Below are 14659 nucleotides of genomic sequence, written 5' to 3'. Positions count from 1 at the left end.
TAATCCTTCTACCAATTACTTTTAAATCTATGCCCCCTGGTTATTAACCCCTCTGCTAAGGGAAATGGGTCCTTCCTTTCCACTCTTATCTTTATTTTATACACCTCAATTAAATCTCCCCTCAGCTTCCTCTGTTCCAAAGAAAACAAACCCAGCCTATCCAATCTTTCCTCATAGCTAAAGTTTTCCAGTCCTGGCAACATCCTCATAAATCTGCTCTGCACCCTTTCTAGTGCAATCACATCCTCCTTGTAATAGGGTGACCAGAACTGCACGCAGTACTCAAGCAGCAGCCTAACTAGTGTTGTATACAGTTCTAACATAACTTTCCTGCTCTTCTATTCTATGCCTTGGCATAGAATAGAAAGCACTCCATATACCTTTTTAACGACCTTATCGACATGTCCTACCTTTAAGGATCTGCGGACATACACTCCGAGGTCTACTTGTATGAAGTGCAGGAAACTTCTTAATACCCATGAAACCATAACTTCCAGAACAAGTCACCACCTTCAGTACAGGAGTAAGAAAAGAAAAGGCGGATACAATTTTTTTTGCAATTAACACTTTTATGCGATTTTTCATTTTGCACACACAATAATCATATAATTTAATCTCTGTTATTGTTTTAGAAACCCTTTATGTCCACAACCCCACGAGTTGTCTGCGCTCTTCAAATTCTGCCCTCTTAAGCATCCCTGATTATAACTGCTCAACCATTGGTGGCCGTGCCTTCAGCTGCTTGGGTCCTAAGCTCTGGAACTCCCTCCTTAAACCTCTCCACCTCTCTACCTCTCTCCTCTTTTAAGATGCTCCTTAAAACCTACCTCTTTAACCAAGCTTTTGATCAACTGCAGTAATTTTTTCTTATGTGGCTCGGTGTCAAATTTATCTGTTTTGTCTTACAACACTGCTGTGAAGCGCCTTGGGATGTTTTACTACTTTAAAGGTGCTCTATAAATAAAAGTTGTTGTTACTGTGACATTCCATATTGAATTAAGCTGTGCCTCTTTGGAAATCCTTGCGCTCTGCTGTATTACTTCTGTTTTTTGTTTTCTCATTTGGATTGTGAAACCGACCCAGATGTCTAACTAATTCACTTGAAATCTAATGGGTATTACTCTGCTTCATTGTCTTTCATACATATTTCATGTACAGGAGTATTTATCCAGTGCACTCTTCACTGGTTCCATGCCCTCAACATATGTATAAATGTGGCTCATCAGGTTATATCAGGCTACTGTTTTATGAAGGAAAACTACTTGGTGGACTATTTTAGATTGGGTCAGAGCTTTAACCTCATACTATAACATATGTATGGCTCTCCTCGTCCTACTTGCTATTGGACATCTGCTGTGTTGGTAATCCAACTCCTTTTCCAATGTTGCCTTAAAAAAAAACATTTTGTTCTGGATGCTTTTTGCTAATGAGGAATGCAAAAGTTCAGGAGACCTGCTTCTTCCTGTCCTTTGTGGCCTGAATCCATTCCTTGAAATCTGATCTGTCCGGTTTAACCTGCTTAAGGCTCAAACACACTTAAGTGCTGTCCTATTTGCAAATACTGGAAAAATTGTGATTTAGGAATTTCAAATTTCCCCTTTATCTGTTCAAATGAGGAAAGAACATTATTGATGCATGAGTGACCAAGCTTTCTTCTCTGCTGCTCATGGAAACTCAGGATTGTCCAGTTCTGATTTTCAGGTTTATTACACGGGGAGGCGATTCTTCCAAGGATTTTTTACGAGAAATAAGTAAATGTTTTGTCCAGATGGTAATAATTGAGTTAGTTTTTCTTTAAAGAATCACCTTGAAAAATATTGCTTGCTCCAACAGTTGTGGCCCCTGCTTTTCTTTCTCCCGTTGCTTCCCATAATTGGTGAAGGATGGCTTTACACAGCCACTCTGCTCAGTTGCCATATTTAGATACCGTGTGTTACAGCTTCAGTTATTCCCTGTAGAAAGCTTCTATCATGCTTCACAAGGTTTGCTTCCTGTCCTAACTAAACACCTTATTCATTTCTGTTTCATTTATAAATACATCCCTCGGATTGAAAAAGTATTTCCTGTTAATTAAGTTTTGGTATTCCATTATTTTTTTTATTGAATATACTGTCTTCCATAATAAAAGAGACCATTTTTGGCTTTTCTCAAATTTCTGTTTAATTCTTTCATAGCCTATTTTGGTTTTCTGGTCAAGGGATTGTTTACATCTAGACAGGATTATCCCATTTAATCACTTTAAGCTTCTAAATATGGGAATTAAGCAGAGTGGCTGTATACAAGCATATGCTGAGAGGAGAAGAGACAATATGCAAGCAGGATGACTAGATATTGAATGGGAATCAAGTGACTGAAGTTTGAAGTTAGGAAGGAGTCCTGACAGAAGTTGGGGATTATGCAAAGGCTGCCAAGTGAGAGGAGAATGGGGCTTATTTATGGCTGATGTATAGGGAGAAAGGAAGATGCAAGTGTGTGTTGGTAATGGGAATGTGCTCGTGCTGGGTGATCAAGGATGTAATGGAGGGAAGGGAATTGTTGAGTGCTGGGGGAGGGGGCTGAATGTGGCCATGTGTTGTAGAGAGAGAGGAATTCAGTATTCACCATTGTTCCCCTCATTGAAGCATTTAAAAAAAATTATTCCTGGGATGTAGGCGTCACTGGCAAGGCCAGCATTTATTGCCCATCCCTAATTGCCCTTGAGAAGATGGTGGTGAGCTGCCTTCTTGAACCGCTGCAGTACATGTGGTGAAGGTTCTCCCACAGTGCTGTTAGAGAGGGAGTTCCAGGACTTTGACCCAGCGACGATGAACGAATGGCGATCTACTTCCAAGTCAGGATGGTGTGTGACTTGGAGGGGAACATGGAGGTGGTGGTGTCCCCATGCGCCTGCTGCCCATGTCCTTCTCGGTGGTAGAGGTCGTGGGTTTGCGAGGTGCTGCCGAAGAAACCTTGGTGAGTTGTTGCAGTGCATCTTGTAGATGGTACACACTGCAGTCACGGTACGTCGGTGATGGAGGGAGTGAATGTTTAAGGTGGTGGATGGGCTGCCAATCAAGTGGGCTGCTTTGTCCTGGAGAGTGTCGAGCTTCTTGAGTGGTGTTGGAGCTGCACTCAGCCAGTATTCCATCACACTCCTGACTTGTGTCTTGTAGATGGTGGAAAGTCAGGAGGTGAGACACCTGCCGCAGGATACCCAGCCTCTGACCTGCTCTTGTTCCCACAGTATTTATGTGGCTGGTCCAGTTAAGTTTCTGGTCAATAGTGACCCCCAGGATGTTGATGGTGGGGATTCGGCGATGGTAATGCTATTGTATGTCAAGGGGCGGTTGTTAGACTCTCGTTTGTTGGAGATGGCCATTGCCTAGCACTTGTGTGGCGGGAATGTTACTTGTCACTTATCAGCCCAAGCCTGAATGTAGTCCAGATCTTGCTGCATGCAGTCATGGACTGCTCCATTATCCGAAGGGTTGCAAATGGCACTGAATACTGTGCAGTCATAAGCGAACATCCCCACTTCTGACCTTTATGGAGGGAAGGTCATTGGCTCAACCGTGGCTATCTAGGGAAATCAGGGATAGTATTAAAGCCAAGGAAGTGGCATACAAATTGGCCAGAAATAGCAGCGAACCCGGGGACTGGGAGAAATTTAGAACTCAGCAGAGGAGGACAAAGGGTTTGATTAGGGCAGGGAAAATGGAGTACGAGAAGAAGCTTGCAGGGAACATTAAGGTGGATTGCAAAAGTTTCTATAGGTATGTAAAGAGAAAAAGGTTAGTAAAGACAAATGTAGGTCCCCTGCAGTCAGAATCAGGGGAAGTCATAACGGGGAACAAAGAAATGGCAGACCAATTGAACAAGTACTTTGGTTCGGTATTCACTAAGGAGGACACAAACAACCTTCTGGATATAAAAGGGGTCAGAGGGTCTAGTAAGGAGGGGGAACTGAGGGAAATCTTTATTAGTCGGGAAATTGTGTTGGGGAAATTGATGGGATTGAAGGCCGATAAATCCCCAGGGCCTGATGGACTGCATCCCAGAGTACTTAAGGAGGTGGCCTTGGAAATAGCGGATGCATTGACAGTCATTTTCCAACATTCCATTGACTCTGGATCAGTTCCTATCGAGTGGAGGGTAGCCAATGTAACCCCACTTTTTAAAAAAGGAGGGAGAGAGAAAACAGGGAATTATAGACCGGTCAGCCTGACCTCAGTAGTGGGTAAAATGATGGAATCAATTATTAAGGATGTCATAGCAGCGCATTTGGAAAATGGTGACATGATAGGTCCAAGTCAGCATGGATTTGTGAAAGGGAAATCATGCTTGACAAATCTTCTGGAATTTTTTGAGGATGTTTCCAGTAAAGTGGACAAAGGAGAACCAGTTGATGTGGTATATTTGGACTTTCAGAAAGCTTTCGACAAGGTCCCACACAAGAGATTAATGTGCAAAGTTAAAGCACATGGGATTGGGGGTAGTGTGCTGACGTGGATTGAGAACTGGTTGTCAGACAGGAAGCAAAGAGTAGGAGTAAACGGGTACTTTTCAGAATGGCAGTCAGTGACTAGTGGGGTACCGCAAGATTCTGTGCTGGGGCCCCAGCTGTTTACATTGTACATTAATGATTTAGACGAGGGGATTAAATGCAGTATCTCCAAATTTGCGGATGACACTAAGTTGGGTGGCAGTGTGAGCTGCGAGGAGGATGCTATCAGGCTGCAGAGTGACTTGGATAGGTTAGGTGAGTGGGCAAATGCATGGCAGATGAAGTATAATGTGGATAAATGTGAGGTTATCCACTTTGGTGGTAAAAACAGAGAGACAGACTATTATCTGAATGGTGACAGATTAGGAAAAGGGAAGGTGCAACGAGACCTGGGTGTCATGGTACATCAGTCATTGAAGGTTGGCATGCAGGTACAGCAGGCGGTTAAGAAAGCAAATGGCATGTTGGCCTTCATAGCGAGGGGATTTGAGTACAGGGGCAGGGAGGTGTTGCTACAGTTGTACAGGGCCTTGGTGAGGCCACACCTGGAGTATTGTGTACAGTTTTGGTCTCCTAACTTGAGGAAGGACATTCTTACTATTGAGGGAGTGCAGCGAAGATTCACCAGACTGATTCCCGGGATGGTGGGACTGACCTATCAAGAAAGACTGGATCAACTGGGCTTGTATTCACTGGAGTTCAGAAGAATGAGAGGGGACCTCATGGAAACGTTTAAAATTCTGATGGGTTTAGACAGGTTAGATGCAGGAAGAATGTTCCCAATGTTGGGGAAGTCCAGAACCAGTGGTCACAGACTAAGGATAAGGGGTAAGCCATTTAGAACCGAGATGAGGAGAAACTTCTTCACCCAGAGAGTGGTGAACCTGTGGAATTCTCTACCACAGAAAGTAGTTGAGGCCAATTCACTAAATATATTCAAAAAGGAGTTAGATGAAGTCCTTACTACTCGGGGGATCAAGGGTTATGGCGAGAAAGCAGGAAGGGGGTACTGAAGTTTCATGTTCAGCCATGAGCTCATTGAATGGCGGTGCAGGCTAGAAGGGCTGAATGGCCTGCTCCTGCACCTATTTTCTATGTTTCTATGTTTCTATGAAGCAGTTGAAAATGGTTGCACCTTGGATACTGCCCTGAGGAACTCCTGCAGTGATATCCTGGGGCTGTGATGATTGACCGCCATTCACCACAACCATCTTCCTTTGTGCTAGGTATGACTCCAGCCAGTGGAGAGTTTTCCCACTGATTCCCATTGACTTCAGTTTTACTAGAGTTCCTTGGTGCTACACTCAGTCAAATACTGCCTTGGTGTCAAGGGCTGTCACTCTCACCTCACCTCTGGAATTAATCACTTTTGTCCATGTTTGGACCAAAGCTGTAATGAGGTCTGGAGCCAAGTGGTCTTGGAGGAACCCAAACTGGGCATCGGTGAGCATGTTATTGGTAAGTAAGTGCCGTTTGATAACACTGTTGATGACACCTTCCATCACTTTGCTGATGATTGAGAGTAGACTGATGGGGTGGTAAATGGCCGGATTGGATTTGTCCTGCTTTTTGTTGTCAGGACATAACTGGGCAGTTTTCCACATTGTCAAATCGATTTTTGCCAGTTTGGAGGTGTACTGGAACAGCTTGGCTCGAGGCATGGCTAGTTCTGAAGCACAAGTCTTCAGCACAACAGCTGGGATGTTGTCGGGGCCCATAGCCTTTGTTGTATTCAATGTGCTCAGTCGCTTCTTGATATCACGTGGAGTGAATCAAATTGGCTGAAGACTGGCTTCTGTATTTGTGGGAATCTCAGGCGGAGGCCGATATGGATCATTCACTCAGCACTTCTGGCTAAAGAGGGTTGTAAACACTTCAGCCTTGTCTTTTGCACTCCGGTGCTCGGCTCTGCCATCATTGAGGATAGGGAATTTCATGGTGCCTCTGCCTCCCGTTAGTTGTGTAATGGTCCACCAGCATTCATGACTGGATGTGGCAGGACTACAGAGCTTTAAGATGATCCGTTGGTTGTAGGATCGCTTAGCCTTGTATATAGCATTCTGCTTCAGCTGTTTAGCATGCATGTAGTCCTGTGTTGAAGCTTCCCCAGGTGGGTACCTCATTTTTAGGTACGCCTGGTGCTGCACCTGGCATGCTCTTCTACACTCTTCTTTGAACCAGGGTTGGTCTCCTGGCTTGAATGTAATGGTAGAGTGAGGGATATGCTGGGCCATGAGGTTGCAGTTTGTAGTGATTGTACAATTCTGCTGCTGCTGATGGTTCACAGCGCCTCATGGACACCCAATTTTGAGCTGCAAGATCTTTTCTGAATCTCTCCCATTTAACACGGTGGTAGTGCCACACAACACAATGGATGGTGTCCTTAGTGTGAAGACAGGACTTTGTTTCTACAATGACTGTGCGGTGTTCGCTGCTACCAATACTGTCATGGACAGATGCATCTGCGACAGGTAGATTGGTGAGGACGAGGTAAAGTAGGTTTTTCCCTCGTGTTGGTTCTCTCACCACCTGCCGCAAGCCCAGTCTGGCAGCTAAGTCCTTGAGGACTCAGCCACCTCGGTCAGTCGTGGTGCTCCCGAGCCACTCTTGGTGATGGACATTGAAGTCCCCCGTCCAGAGTACTTTCTGGGCCTTTGCTACCCTCAGTGCTTCTTCCAGGTGCTGTTCAACATGGAGGAGTACTGATTCATCAGCTGAGGGAGGGCGGTGGTTGGTAATCAGCAGGAGGTTTTCTTGCCCATGCTTGACCTGAAGCCATGAGATTTCATGGGGTCCGGAGTCAATGTTGAGGACTCCCAGGGCCACTCCCTCCCGATTGTTTACCACTGCCGGTGGGACAGAACATACCCAAGGATGGTGATGGAGGAGAGTGGGACATTGACTGGAACGTATGAATCTGTGAGTATGACTATGTCAGGCCATTGCTGACTAGTCTGTGGGACAGCTCTAGCAGGGTAGACGGGGCTGGGTATGCCGTTCTTGTGTCTGTAGCCGGTGTCGAGGTCGATGCCAAGTGGTCCGTCCAATTTTATTCTTATTGTTCTTCATGGCAGTTGTGTACAACGGAGTGGCTTGCTAGGCTATTTCAGAGGGCAGTTAAGAGTCAACCACATTGCTATGGGTCTGGAGTCACATATAGGCCAGACTGGGTAAGGACCTTCCCTAAAGGACATTAGTGAACCAGATGGAATTTTTATGACGATCCGATAGTTTCATGGTCACCATTACTGATACTAGCTTTTTATTCCAGATTAATTTAGTTAACTGAATTTAAATTCCTCAGCTGCCGTGGTGGGATTTGAACTGATGTCTCTGGATCATTCATCCAAGTCTCTGGATTTCTACAAAAGTAAAATACTGTGGATGCTGGAATCTGAAATAAAAACAGAAAATGCTGGAAATCTCAGCGGGTCAGGCAACATTTGTGGAGAGAGAAACAGAGTTAACGTTTCAGGTTGATGACCCCTAGTCCAGTGACGTTACCACTATGCTACTGTTCCCGTTTCTTGTACTGTATCCAGGTCCTGGGAGGGTGACACATGGAGCTGACGGCCTCTCCATGCCTGGTGGACAGAGTGTTTGGCAACCCTCTGACACTGCTGGAGAACAGGAATCCCCTCACCTCCTCTACAACTCATTACTGACCAAAATCCATCTTACAGCGATGAAACAGCAAAACCAGCCAGAAGGGAACACACTTATCCATTTACTTTCGGAGGGCACTCAGCTGTAGGTTACTGGATCACAGGATCTGTGTACCATTGTGCTGTTTAAATTTCCAACTTCCTGATTGTTTCTTTCCCACGCTTTATTGCCTTAGTAAGCTCTGTTTGCTTATCATGGCGCTGATATTGCCAGTTTAATTTATATGGAGGAACAGTTGGCGGAAAAGGAGCAGCAGCAGCTGGGCCTATTGGAGGACAGATGTGAGGCTGTTCATAGGAGGCCGTACCCAGCACCAGGGAGAGCAGGGTTTCTTGGAACTATCTGAAAAGCAGTGCATCAGGAGGCTGCCCTCCTTCAAGTAGGCTGTTGCAGATCTCAGCAGCCTCCTGCAAAAGGACCTGCTGCCTGTTGGACTGGAGTGGGGTGGTGGGGGGGGAGCGGGGGTCATGCTTTTCCAGTGGCTCATTCCGGTCTGCTATAGGGGAACTCTGCAGTACACCACTGTATTAAGCAAGTTATCAGAGCCCTGTTTACCAGGGCTGACAAAACGTGACCTTCCCCATTGATCTCGTCAACTTCTATATCAATGACAGAAAGAAAGAAAGACTTGGATTTATATAGCGCCTTTCACGACTACCGGACATCTCAAAGCGTTTTACTGACAATATAAACTCAGAAGCTGCTATAAAACCACATTCCTACCAAAGTACCAAATGTTATAACAGTGATTAATTTAATTCCCAGATTACCTGTTCATTTGTCTCATTGCTGTTTGAGGGACCTTGCTGTGTGCAAATTGGATGGCTCATTTCCTACAGTACAATGTTGGCTAAATGTCAAAAGTACTTCATTAGCTGTAAAGTGCTTTGGGCATCTCAAGGTCATGAACGGCGCTATATAAAGTTCTTACTTTCTCATAGTTGAATTGAATGACCCTACAGACTCAGGAAAAACCTGCCCAGAGAACTTGGCCTATAGCTCATCTGGCTGAGGATTTTTTTAAAAATTGCTCACTGTGGGTGACACTGACAAGGCCTCAAACAGCTGCAGTCCTTGTGGTTATGGTGCGCCCACGATGGTTTTACTTGAGCAATTCCAGGATTTTGGCGCAGCAACAATGGCAATAGATGTGTAGATCTGGTGTGTGACTTGGAAGCGAATGTGTCGGTGATTGTATTCATATGATATTGCTGCTCTTGTTCTTAGTGGTCAAGGTTTTGGCTACCACCATCTTCCTGCATTATCTGCAAAGCATTATTTGCAAGTAGTAGAGGAAATCAATTCAAACTGAAATTAGTCGAAGATGGTATTGAGCTATTAGTTAGCAAATATCCCGAGCATTGCCTGTGAAGGAAACTGGAAAGTGAATTTTCATTAATGCATTGGCAATTTCTATATTATCCATCTTCATATCACAAATTCTGATATAAAATTATATGTACGGATACTTTTAAGTGTACACTGATTTATTTTGAATTTATCTTCATTGATTTATATATTTTTCCTGTTACTGGTGCTTCCACATGCACCCCCTCCAGCTTGGGGACTGGAAATCAGCTCTTGAATTTCACCATTGCTTCGAATATTCTGATTGTTGAGTTTGTGAGGAAAGGTGCTTGGCCACGGGGCCAGACTGCACGTGTCAGCTTCTCTGCATGGTGAAGTGCTCCACCTAGCAGTCTGGCTGAGAACTGCCAAAGCTCATTGCCAAAGGGTAATGAAAAATTGCAACCAGAAATAATTGCAGCTTGACAGAAAATGATATTAGCTGTTAAGACCACTATGAAATGTTTTAGTCAGATTTTGTAACTACGTGATATATCATGGACCAACCCCCTCCCCCCCCCCCCCCCCCGCCACCTGCCTATTAGATTAGTTTTACATTTTCAGTCAAGCAAGAATTAAACTAGAAACAATGGACTCCTGCTCCTCCTGGTCCCATAAAAATAATTTAAAACTTTACTTTTCTGGGGCCTCTTCGGAAGCATTGTCAGTATAACTGGTCAAAGAGAGCACAGCGCACACTTAAACGAATTCTGTCCTAAAAGTGACAATTGGGGTCCGATATTCATATTAAAAGGGGTTTACTGTTTGAAACAGGCAGGCACTTTGGTTACCCAACGATAGGCCCCTTTAAAAATGACAGCGGGAAGAGCGTTAGCATTAATGGGTTCGTAAGTCAATGATTTCATGGCTGTTACCACCCGTTTAATAACGATTTCGGCAAGCTAAAATTGACTCTAATATCCTTCCTATCCAAGATTAAATCTAGTTTCAGAATTGTTATAGGATTGAAATTTGAAAAAGGAATCATTATTTTTATAGAAGTTTGTGTGTTTTTTGTGCATAAAACATATATAAAATACCACTCATCACCCTATGCCAAACAGTTCTGTATTAAATATCCCTATTTACTTATTTAAAGTTAGGGGAGCAAAATTTTGGTTTAGAATGCTTATTTTTAAAGCAGCATAAACTGCTGCTGTTCCCACTCACTCATCAACTCATTTTTTATTCATTGTATGCTGTGGGCTTTGTTCAACTGTACATTATTGTTTAGTGAAGTCTGGACATTCTTAGGAAATGGTTTCATGCTATTCTTCTGCTGTATAATCTTGAATAATACTCATTAGATACTTTATTTTTCCTGGACCTTTTACTTAAATAGTAAATATATTTTCATGTTAATTTTTTTTATATAACTCAGACATGTGGCATCACAAAACAGTGCAGTTTCATCACTCATCTTTTCTGGACTGATCCAGCAGGAATTCTTCATCTTTACTATTGATCTCATTGAAACATACAAAATTCTTTTAGGGCTTGACAGGGTAGATGCAGGGGGGATGTTTCCTCTGGCTGGGGATTGTAGAACCAGGGGTTACAGTCTCAGAATAAGGGGTCGGCCATTTAGGACTGAGATGAGGAGAAACTTCTTCACTCAGATGGTGATGAATCTTTGAATTCTCCACCCCAGAGGGCCATGGAGGCTCAGTCTTTGAGTCTCTTCAAGACAGAGATCGATAGATTTTTGGATATTAAGGGAATCAATAGATATGGGGACAATGCAGGAAAGTGGAGTTGAGGTAGAAGATCAGCCATGATCTTATTGAATGGCGGAGCAGGCTCGAGGGGCCAAATGGCCTACTCCTATGTCTTATGTTCCTATGTTTACATTATCAATCAAAGAATATATCCACATTGAGCACAATTTCAGTCATTCCTTTGGGTGCAGTTTCTCTTCCAGTTTTTTTTAGAAGAAAGAACAAAACTTGGGCCGTATTTATTAAAGTACAGCAATTTCAGATTGTTCTCACCAGAATTTAATTTGATTACACTAGGGCAATCCACACGCTTGCATAAAGAAACAAAAAATAAGAATGTATGCTTGAAGTCAAGCCTCTAAGGCAATTTACTTGTGTGAAACAATATTGTGTAACTTAATTCGGTTAGTGAAATGGTCTTTGCTGCACGCACATTTTAGCTTGAAATAGTTGATTTGTGTTTTTGTTTTCAGGGCAGTGTTTTGATGGAGAGTTTTCTTCTGATGGATTCAGGCCATGCCAACCATGTCCTTTTGGAACATACCAGCCAGAGGTTGGGCGGACATCATGCTTCTCTTGTGGTGGAGGTTTAACAACAAAACGTGAAGGAGCAGCAACGTTTCAGGATTGTGAAACTAAAGGTAGGAGCATTTTGTAAGCTATGTCCTCTAATCCTGATGAGGCTTGCTGAATGTATTAGTTAAAAACTTAAAGCTTGGCGTGTGTTTCTTTGTGAATGTTGAGAAATAACATTTTAAAGAAAAAAATAATGCCACCCTTATAGTTATCAGAACAGTGCCATTGTCAAGAGTTTTGCAGCACACTTCATCTTGTTTATAACCCACGGTGAAGCACAATGAAGTGCTTACAGATACATTAATATCTTTGTGTTTGCTGCAACTAATTTTTATTTATTTTAGAATCATATTTTTAAATGTTAGAATCTTACAGCACAGAAAGAGGCCACCGGGCAATTGTGCCTGTGCCAGCTCTTTGAACGAGCTATCCAATTAGTCCCACTCTCCTGGTCCTTCCCCATAGCCCTGAAATGTTCTCCCCTTCAAGTATTTATTCAATTCCCTTTTGAAAATCGCGATTGAATCTGCTTCCATACATTTCAGGCAGTGCATTCCGGATCATAATACCTCGCTGTGTAAAATAAATTTTCCTAATCTAACCTCTGGCTCTTTAGTCAATTACCTTAAATCTGTGTCCTCTGATTACTAATTCTTCTGCCGGTGGAAACAGTTTCTCCTTATTTACTCTATCTTCTCTGCTTTAGGAGATTTTTGGATGGATTAAAGTGAACTGGTAGAGCATTTTTTCCTGTGTTTACTCTCTGGGGACAATGGAAGCCAAATCAACCTGCACTGTTCACACTGACACCCAACAGGGTTGAAATCCTGAAAGTTGGTTTTACCTTTAGCTTTGGGTTCACTGAATTTCAGGTGGTCTGAAGCCATGTTATAAAAATCCAAAAGCTAAAAAGAATCTATCAATCTTAAAAGCTCCAATTGTCTTAGCATCCACAGTATTTTAGGGGTGAGAATTCCAGATTTATACTACCTTTAATGTGAAAATTCATAAACAGTTCCATTCCACATTTCAGTTTCAGCCCAGTGAAATGATGGGGGATGGAAATAAGCAATAAATTTCTTTTCAATTGCTTTATTTCAAAACATGTACCAGATCATGTTCAGTGCTGTTAGGAATGGATTCTCATCTTAAAGGATTGTGAGATGTTTATTGTTGAACAATCTGGAAAAGAAGATATAGGCCCCTAATCTCCACAGGCCGTGATCTTGACCCTTACCCCCACTGGTGTCCTCAAGTGCTGACCCTGCCCAGCCCCTTGTCCCCTTGAGACACCATTCAGCTCCCCCTTGACTCTCTGTGTAAAAAGGGTATTTGCAAAACTCTTTTTTTGGGAGTTCACACCACTTGCCTTGCCTGGGCCCGTGTGGTGGGGCCCACTTGCACCTATTTGGAAGTCGCTAAGCCTCATTTCTGTGTTTTTGGCCTCCCTCCCGAGTCACAAAATCCCTAACTCTGTCCCCTTAGGCCTTGCATGGGGCAGGGGTGGGTGGGGGTGATGGTGGTTTCACCTCTTAAAAGTCTGACGGGGAACTCCTGGCATAACCAGGTGGGTGTTCGAGTGGATTCTGCCAGAGTTATGATGTGAGTGCGGTGGAACCCTCCATGAAATTCAGGGTCATGGAATTTTGCGTTTGCTAAATGTTTAAGATTTTGTTTGGATCTTCCATTCTGTTTCCACAGTTCAGTGTTCGCCTGGTCATTTTTATGATACAAACACGCACAGGTGCATACGATGTCCAGTTGGGTTGTATCAGCCAGAGTTTGGCCAGAATCACTGCGTTGCTTGTCCTGGAAATACTACAACAGATTTTGATGGATCAACTAATATTACTCAATGTAAAAGTAGGTGCTAATATCTATCATACACATAATACATATTTGCAATCTGTAGGCATCTGTTTTGGTGCAACTTCTAGATGAGTTATTGGACTGGGATAGACCTAAAAAGGATAAATCAGAATAATTTTTAAATGGAGAAAAGCTAGAAACAGTGGAGGTCCAAAGAGATTTGGGAATCCCTGTACATCGTTAAAATATCAGGAATCGGTACAGAAAATAATCAATAAGCCTAAAGAATGCTGGGCTTTATATCTAGAGGACTACAATATAAGGGGGTAGAAGTTATGCTGCAGTTATACAAAGCCCTGGTTAGACCACACCTGGAGCACTGAGAGCAGTTCTGGGCACCACACCTTAGGAAGGATTTATTGGCCTTGGAGAGAGTGCTGCGTAGATTTACCAGAATGATACCTACAATCCAAGGGTTCATTTATGAGGAGAGATTACACAAACTACAGTTGTATTCCCTGGAATTTAGACGGTTAAGAGGTGATTTGATTGAAGTTTTCAAGATATTAAGGGGAACTGGTGGGGTAGAGAGAAACTATTTCCGCTGGTTGGGGACTAAGAGACACGGTCTAAAAATGAGAGCCAGGCCTTTTAGGAGTGAAGTTAGAAAACAGTTCGACATGCAAAGGGTGGTAGAAGCTTGTAACTCTCTTCTGCAAATGGCAGTTGATGCTACATCAATTGTTAATTTTAAATCTGAGAATGATAGATTTTTGTTAACCAAAGTATTGTATTCCTAACACAGATGAGGCTGCACACAGGGAGGTTAAAGTAACAGTGACCTCAGTCTTTAATAAGACACTCCAGAGTGAGGAACAGGCCTTATGAGCCGGCTTATATACAGTGCTCCCAAGGGATGCTGGGATCCCTTGGGACTTCAGGGGATGAGCTCCCTGGTGGCGGAACATGGGAGTGCATGCTTTACAGATACACAACACAAAGATATTAAGGGATATGGGGCAAAGCATATGGAGTTAGGTCACACATCAGCCATGATCTC

At 43.2% G+C, this 14659-nt stretch overlaps 1 protein-coding gene across 1 annotated transcript in view; it reads left to right on the top strand.

Moving 5' to 3' along the window:
* Positions 1-14659, top strand: part of LOC139279487 (signal peptide, CUB and EGF-like domain-containing protein 2) — a 182032-nt gene that overhangs the window by 149800 nt on the left and 17573 nt on the right. The window contains exons 18-19 of the mRNA XM_070898615.1: positions 11688-11855; positions 13492-13653. Of these exons, the coding sequence (XP_070754716.1) occupies positions 11688-11855; positions 13492-13653 (330 nt within the window). The remainder of the gene's footprint in view (positions 1-11687; positions 11856-13491; positions 13654-14659) is intronic.

This window comes from Pristiophorus japonicus, chromosome 14, assembly GCF_044704955.1.
Source record: "Pristiophorus japonicus isolate sPriJap1 chromosome 14, sPriJap1.hap1, whole genome shotgun sequence".
In the NCBI taxonomy this organism is placed as follows: domain Eukaryota; kingdom Metazoa; phylum Chordata; class Chondrichthyes; family Pristiophoridae; genus Pristiophorus; species Pristiophorus japonicus.
This window is presented reverse-complemented; position numbering and strand designations above follow the sequence as displayed.